This window comes from Ptychodera flava, unplaced genomic scaffold (assembly GCF_041260155.1).
Source record: "Ptychodera flava strain L36383 unplaced genomic scaffold, AS_Pfla_20210202 Scaffold_102__1_contigs__length_287319_pilon, whole genome shotgun sequence".
Taxonomy (NCBI): Eukaryota; Metazoa; Hemichordata; class Enteropneusta; family Ptychoderidae; genus Ptychodera; species Ptychodera flava.
The window spans coordinates 260,800-267,584 of NW_027248284.1; the positions used below are offsets into that span (position 1 = coordinate 260,800).

At 42.5% G+C, this 6,785-nt stretch overlaps 2 protein-coding genes across 2 annotated transcripts; one reads left to right on the forward strand and one right to left on the reverse strand.

Moving 5' to 3' along the window:
* Positions 1-2,729: 2,729 nt before the first annotated feature.
* On the forward strand, positions 2,730-5,172 carry LOC139126576 (uncharacterized). Its single transcript, XM_070692643.1, has 3 exons — positions 2,730-3,487; positions 3,739-4,205; positions 4,939-5,172. The coding sequence occupies exons 1-3, from the start codon at positions 3,166-3,168 to the stop codon at positions 5,170-5,172; spliced, it is 1,023 nt and encodes a 340-aa protein (XP_070548744.1). The 5' UTR covers positions 2,730-3,165.
* Positions 5,173-5,680: 508 nt separating this feature from the next.
* LOC139126577 (uncharacterized protein F54H12.2-like) lies at positions 5,681-6,553 on the reverse strand. Its single transcript, XM_070692644.1, has one exon. It carries the CDS (start codon positions 6,551-6,553, stop codon positions 5,681-5,683), a length of 873 nt encoding a protein of 290 aa, XP_070548745.1.
* Between the last annotated feature and the right edge of the window lie 232 nt (positions 6,554-6,785).

Consider the following 6,785-nt stretch of genomic DNA (forward strand, 5'->3'; position numbering starts at 1 on the left):
TGTTACACGTTCAAGGTGATGGCATTCACGGGCAGTGTTCACACCATTAGATACTAGCATAGTTCCATATTATCATTGCTGAAAATTTCTCGAACTGTCCATGTTCGTGTGTGACCTACACACAATGCATTGCAATGCCGTTCAGGTTGACAGGCATGTGTCAGTCATTAATAAATGGTATGGGGCGACATAGATGCTCAAGCTTGAAGAGTCATCAGTAGTAAAGAAGATTTCCTACAATAATTTTATTCAATAATCGTCACTCATCGCGCCCACTGGTTAACCGAGTGACCGGTAGCGAAACACAACTGACCCACTAATGGTTTAAGTCGGTACAATGAGAAGTCAACTGTGTGTGATAAATGTTATGTTAGGTGAAGACATAGACCACAATACTACGACTATGTTGACCCTCTCCTTTATTTTCGTTCAATGTTTAGTCTTTGTTGTCACACAACCGCAACACTTGTATGTCGATTTCCATTAGGTAATACAGTGTTAAACGAAATGTACGCGTATTCCGAAATAAATCTCATTGTCTCTTCCACACAAACCAGGACTTCAGTACATGAATACATTACTTTTGTCACGTTTTGCTTTGTTTTGTTTTGTTTTTGTTTTTTTTTGACTTGCTTGTTTTTCCTTTCCCTTTCTTGTCTTCATTATTGACATCTGCCATTAATGAGTGTCGCACTAAATGTTAATACTGACACATTGAGAGCACAAGTTATTGAGTTGGTTTTGGAATCTATTGAAGTACGCTTCAGAAGCGGTATCTTTGTTACTAGAATGCTGAGTACAGTTCTTGAATTATTACTTACGTACCACAGTTCACTTGTGATAATGCCAGTGTACAGCAGTGTGAATACCGAAAACATTGTGCCATGACCTTGTGGTAATGAGCACACATAACCGGGAATATTTTCCATATTTAGGAACCATTATTTTTGTAAGCAAAACAAAATTTGTCGTCCACGAGAGTAGGAAATAACTTTTTAGCATGGACAATTACGCGGACGATAACTAGGGAAAGCTTACTATCTAGCGAGACGGTAATAGCAGCACAGGATGTTTTTTCCGTAGTTCATTCACACTGCGATTGCAACGAAAGACTTTGGTAAGAACTGTTCCACAAGAGGCTTTGACATGTAAATAAGCAAACTACACACTATCCAACCAGGAGCGGGGATGCAGCGCAGTCGACCAATGAGAATTTAATGAAATCATCGTACGCAAAACCTGATTAGAAGAATAAGAAATCGATATCCCGTCCAAGTTTAGTCGACGAAATGTGGCGTTCAAGGAATAGTCTGTTTGTTTTTGTTTTGTTTTGTTTTGTTTTGTTTTGTTGTTTTTTTCAGTTGTGTTATATGTAATGACAAAACAAGACAGTGAGTATAGGCACTTTGTACACAAGTTATTTGCATTCGTGTTTGCTGTGCATTGTTGTCCCCGCTCTTGATAACTCGAGCCAGCACTTCCATAGAATATACAGCACTCCCCAAGACTTAGGAGGAGCTCATGTTTAAGGAGATCGGCCCTACACATGCTTGTTGATGTTACCACTTGTCATGTTGTTGATGTAGCAAGAGGAAGTAGTTCTAATAGTCGTTGCACACATTACACCACAAATATATCGGACAACTGTGTGTCATTTTTTTCATTCTTTTCTGTTGTTTATTTCCATTTTTAGGTGCACACTGATTTTTTATGTTTCTGTTTGATTATTCATTATGCTTGGTTTGAAAACTCTTTGGCCTCTCGGACAGTTTGCCATGATAAAACTGATGCAACTTGAAATAAAGGTAGCGTGAAATATATTTTTCGCCAGATTTAGTGAGTTCGTTTTTCTCAAGAATCAACTAAACGTTAACCATGCCGTCACATCATCCCATAACTCTGAAGGTATCGTGCCGTTCACGATTCTCTGTTGAAGGAGCAATTTCAGCGAAGGGACACGTTATCCCATTGTGAAAAAGACGAACTGGTATATGAAGAATATATGAATACATAATTCATAATGTAAATAAATGTGGTCATTACTTGAAATCAAAACGAAATCGCTAAAAAGTAATATGGAAACATTTTATTTTACATTCCTAAGGAAGACAAAGAGAGCATCAGGTAACATCCATAGTATGATTGTCTCTGAACAAATACAGGAATCCAAACGCAAGCAGTAGTAATAGGTGGCACCGTAACGGGCGGATTTTGGCAGGAGGTTCAGTGAGGCACAGTGAGGCACAGTGAGGTTTCAGTGAGGCAAAGTGAGGTTTCAGTGAGGCAAAGTGAGGTTTCAGTGAGGCAAAGTGAGGTTTCAGTGAGGCAAAGTGAGGTTTCAGTGAGGCACAGTGAGGTTTCAGTGAGGCACCAATGTTATAGACACCCCTTGCTTGTTGGGACCCCCTAGCCCAGTCAAAATTAACAGTTCTCGAATTTTGGCAGGAGGTTCAGTGAGGTTGAGGGGGGCTTTGGCAGGAGATGTATTGGAGAGTCGTAGGTGCCGATGTTTACCTCCCCCCCCCCGACACACCTGTTGTGTTGGACCCCCTAGCCCAATCAAAATTAATAGTTATTGATTGTTTGGCAGGAGGTTCAGTGAGGTTCGCGAGGCTTTGGCAGGAGGTGTATTGAAGAACCACAGGTGCCGGCATTTTGGCCCCCCCTCCCCCCACTCGCAACTATTTATTTTGGACCCCTTAGCTCAGTCAAAATTTGTAGTTTGTGAATTTTGGCAGGAGGTTCAGTGAGGTTCCGTGAGGTTCTGTGGATTTCGGCTGATATCACCTGCAGTGAGGAGCTGCAGGCTCTAATATTTTGACCCCCTAACTCATTTGAAATCAGTGGTATGGCTCCAATTTTTTAGATTCATCTCTTTTGTCCGTTACTTGATGACTTGGAGTGATGAGGTAGATATCGACACCCTAAGTCTGCGAAAATTTTTCATATGGCTGAGATATTGAAGGACACATTGATTGGCTGGTTTAAATACTGCAAAGCATCATGGGATGATTAACAGTCTTCCTCTGATTGGCGTATTTAAATCTAAGATATTTGATTGGTCCATTTGAAGTTATGCAAATGAGGACACTCTTTAAAAGAGATCAGGGCCACTCAGGGCCTCATTCGAGCTCTGACCTTTGACAAGTGCAGACGCATACAGCTATGGCAACCTGTGACCTTACACCGAGCCAGTGTCAGCAAGGATGGCGCAAATGTTATTCAGCGAGGGTCGAGAAGCCCTATTACTTCAATATCAAAACCAATGAAAGCCGATGGTCAATGCCTGGTGTCCCAGAAGGTTTTGATGGGCCTGCAGCCAGTACCCCTGGCAACCACAGTCCCACTCTTCCTGAGCCTGCCCAAGAACCACCATCAACACCCCTTCTGTTCGATTCTCAAAGTACAGATGTGACAGATAGCCAGCCGCAACTGTACTCCCAAGTGCACTCCAGACCCATCACCAGTGATGTCAACACTCAAACAGGTGAGAAGGAGTTTCGATTTCAACTTTCTTCAATGGACACATCTGCTAGGCTTGTTAGTGTAAAGATGTACAAGGGAAGTGCCTATGTTGGAATTCGTGAGTTCTTTAAGCAAGAGAAGACTGGACAGTTGATACCAACCAAGAAAGGTATTACATTAAGACTGGATGAATGGTGTCAGTTAAAATGTATCATAGGGAGAGTTGATGATGCTGTCCAGATGCTGACCTGTAGTTAATTCATTCTATTCCAGAGTTCACTCCACCCCCCATCCCCAACGACCTGGATAGGAAAGTGGCACGCAAGCTGGTGAAATACATCTATGCGAAATTTATCTCACAGGAAGTTGATAAACTCGTGAGTGAAAACTGTGAGGGATGTCAACATGACTATCTGTCCCAGAGGGAACACGAGTGTCTACATTATGGTTGCACACCTGCTGGACAGAGGGAAGTGATTTCCAAATACTTTGGAGCTGCTGCTGAACGGATCGACATGTCTGCAGTGGAAAGATCTGTCCAGGAAGTTGCAGAGATCTGTAACCTCCAAATGGACTTTGGATTGATTGACCTTGACGAATTGCTGCACTTACTGTGTTATCGATGGGCCGACGATCCAGAGGGATGCTTTGAAGCCTTGATGGACAATATTACTGTGTACGGAATGGTCTCTGCAATGACATTATCGAGTCCATGTGTGCAACAAATGGATCTTCTAGTTGTTAGGATTTCGGCAATGTTTTCAATTGTATCAGTCAACGTTCAAAGTTATTTGCCACACCTTTTGCTGGAGTTGCTATTTTTGATGTTCTCTTTTTTTTTTTTGAAAGGTTACGCATGCAATGAATTACTTGAAGTTTCTTCTCGGACTTTCTTCAGGAGTACAAGAACAGTATGGGACACTTACAACTTGTTGTATTCTATTTCATGTTTGTGTTATAAGTTTTGAATTTAAGAAAATAAAATGTGCTGTTAAGACTTAAAGAGGAAAAACTTGTCAGTCTACAGTCTTTGAGTGAGAGAAAGAGAAGTGTGGATGATTAATTTTGTTTAACTGCCCCTTATCCCAATCCGCTATACCCACCCTTGGAAAAATGATACACACTGGTAATGTTTTCAATGGAACAACTTGTCAAGTTTATTTGAATGTTAACACCAGTGCAAATATACAAAGAACAGCTAACTTGCAATGAAAAGTGAACGATAAATTCTAACGCTTCTTTAAAAAGTCAACATCATAAACGTCAAAATCAACACCTGTCAGTTTTTCGATAAAATCATTGACAAGAAAGTCATGAAAGTCAAATCTTCAGTGAATTGCTTCACAATGTCGGCATGGACCATCCCCGGCACCGATGCAGCAGATAATAGAGAACGTACTGTCCACACACAGAAGAAAGGGGTCCTTGGAGTCTCTGCCTGTTATAGATCCAGTCAAGAGAATTTCTTTTCAGGAATGTCTCGAAAGGTGTCTTGATGGGTGGACGTCCATAGGAATCGAAATATTCGCCATTATTGCTATCCACAAAGTAGAAAGCAACCCAATGTTTCCTGGTTTGGTGCTGGGGTCCACATTGGCAACAAAAGCAGCTGGATATGATTTCAGTCTTGTCTTGGGCAAGTTGTCAGAGGCCATCACCCAACAAAAGAAGATGCTGCGTACCTGTCCCCAGTCAAGATCTCCCTGAGCTCTAAGGTGTCCATGCTTTTCTTATTCGGAGTGTTGAAGGACACGTATTCAAAAGTCAAACAGGATGTTGCGATCTCTGTCAATTTCGATCACGTTGTCTAGCTCGCCATACACAAGTAAATTCACAGTATTTGGCAGGGCTTGTCTGAACTGCAGTTCTATGCCAAGGTTGCCCTCTTTGATCAGGTTCAAATGCCCTCCGTCAGCAGACAAGTCCGGTGTGAGATCAAAGGCAAACAGTGTGTATCCGTTGTCGTATTCATAGCGATTGATATCGATGCCTTCATCCCGACCCATTTGTTAGTTCCAGTAAAGAGGGAGTAGTAGGCCATAAGGAACGATTGACCGCCGGCCCTGGTGAAGTCCATCTTCAGAGGTTTGCTTGGAATTTGTTTTCCGCCGACATTGAGGACGAGTGATGTCATGTCATAATGTTGAAGTTGAAAGGGTTCTTCTTGTATGAACCATTGAAGGCATTGTTGTCCACCAGACCCAAGACCACACGTTTAGGTAGCTGTCCCAAAAAGATGTGATCTTTGTTGAAGGACATTGTACCTCCAGAAATGGACAGAACTTTCATCACACAACGATGTATGGGATACTTGGATGGTCCCTGCTTTAAAGCTTCTGCATGGCCCCAGCTGTACCGATGGACTGAGTTTAATTTTTCTGACCAGTACTGTAGCTTCTGTGACCACTGCTTTGAAGTTTGGATTTTCTGCAGAGCTCACAAGAGAGAAGGCATTCTTGCTTCTGTTGAGTTTGAGACGTAATTCAACACCATTCATTAGATACTTGGGCTGAAAGAAGAGATCGGAATGGATGGGTCCAACCATATCGACAACTTGACTGCCAGATGTGAAGGCATATCTGCTTTTCAGTCCCTTGTTTGCTTCCCCACCTTCTTTAGTAGGGTCCACTTCGTCCATTTTCAAGTGATAGTCCTTGAAGAATAGGGCAGCAGCAATATGGGTGCCTTTGGCTTCCTTCCCATAATTTAACAACGTCTCCATCATCGCTCGGTATGGGTAAGTAGGGGAGGGGTTGGATATCATTTTGCCATTGAGGTGTACATCGACTTGACTGAACAGTGAATGGAGCCACAGATTGACAGGTCCCACTGCTGCATCTGCACCCAGGTTACTAGCATCAGCTTTTGTGATCTTAGCCTTGATCAGAAGGAGTGTTGAGGACAAATCTATGTAGTCTTCCCCCGAGCCCGAAATCACAAATTCTATGGGTCCCGATTCCACAATGTGTGTCAGGGGATGCACTTCTTCCCATTGTCCCTCTTCCACACTGGTCTGAGTTGGAGGAACTGTGAACAAGTCAAGTTCACTCTTTGTACATTCGCAGGAGTGTTCATGAAGAAATGCCATGTTAGTCAAAAATGTCAAGAGATCTTCTCTGTCGCTTTGCTTTGGAGGAAATGACTCTTCTGCGTGGCGCTCTGCGTTTTATACCACCACCGCCACCAGGGGAGAAAAACTGTTTCAAACCCCTTCCTGCCATTAGGTCTTTTCCAGCTTTTACCAGTCGCCTTTTGGCAGAATGCTTCACGTTACGTCCACTGAGTGCATCACCTGCAATATTGAGTCCTGTTTTTAACAC

What these genes read in the sequence shown, in the direction of transcription:
- LOC139126576 (XM_070692643.1), top strand. Translation starts at nt 3,166, where the DNA reads ATGGCAACCTGTGACCTTACACCGAGCCAGTGTCAGCAAGGATGGCGC. An exon ending in TGATGTCAACACTCAAACAG is followed by an intron (nt 3,488 to 3,738) that starts GTGAGAAGGAGT and finishes ATTCTATTCCAG; the next exon opens with AGTTCACTCCACCCCCCATC. An exon ending in AACAAATGGATCTTCTAGTT is followed by an intron (nt 4,206 to 4,938) that starts GTTAGGATTTCG and finishes ATTTCTTTTCAG; the next exon opens with GAATGTCTCGAAAGGTGTCT.
- LOC139126577 (XM_070692644.1), bottom strand. Translation starts at nt 6,553, where the DNA reads ATGGCATTTCTTCATGAACACTCCTGCGAATGTACAAAGAGTGAACTT.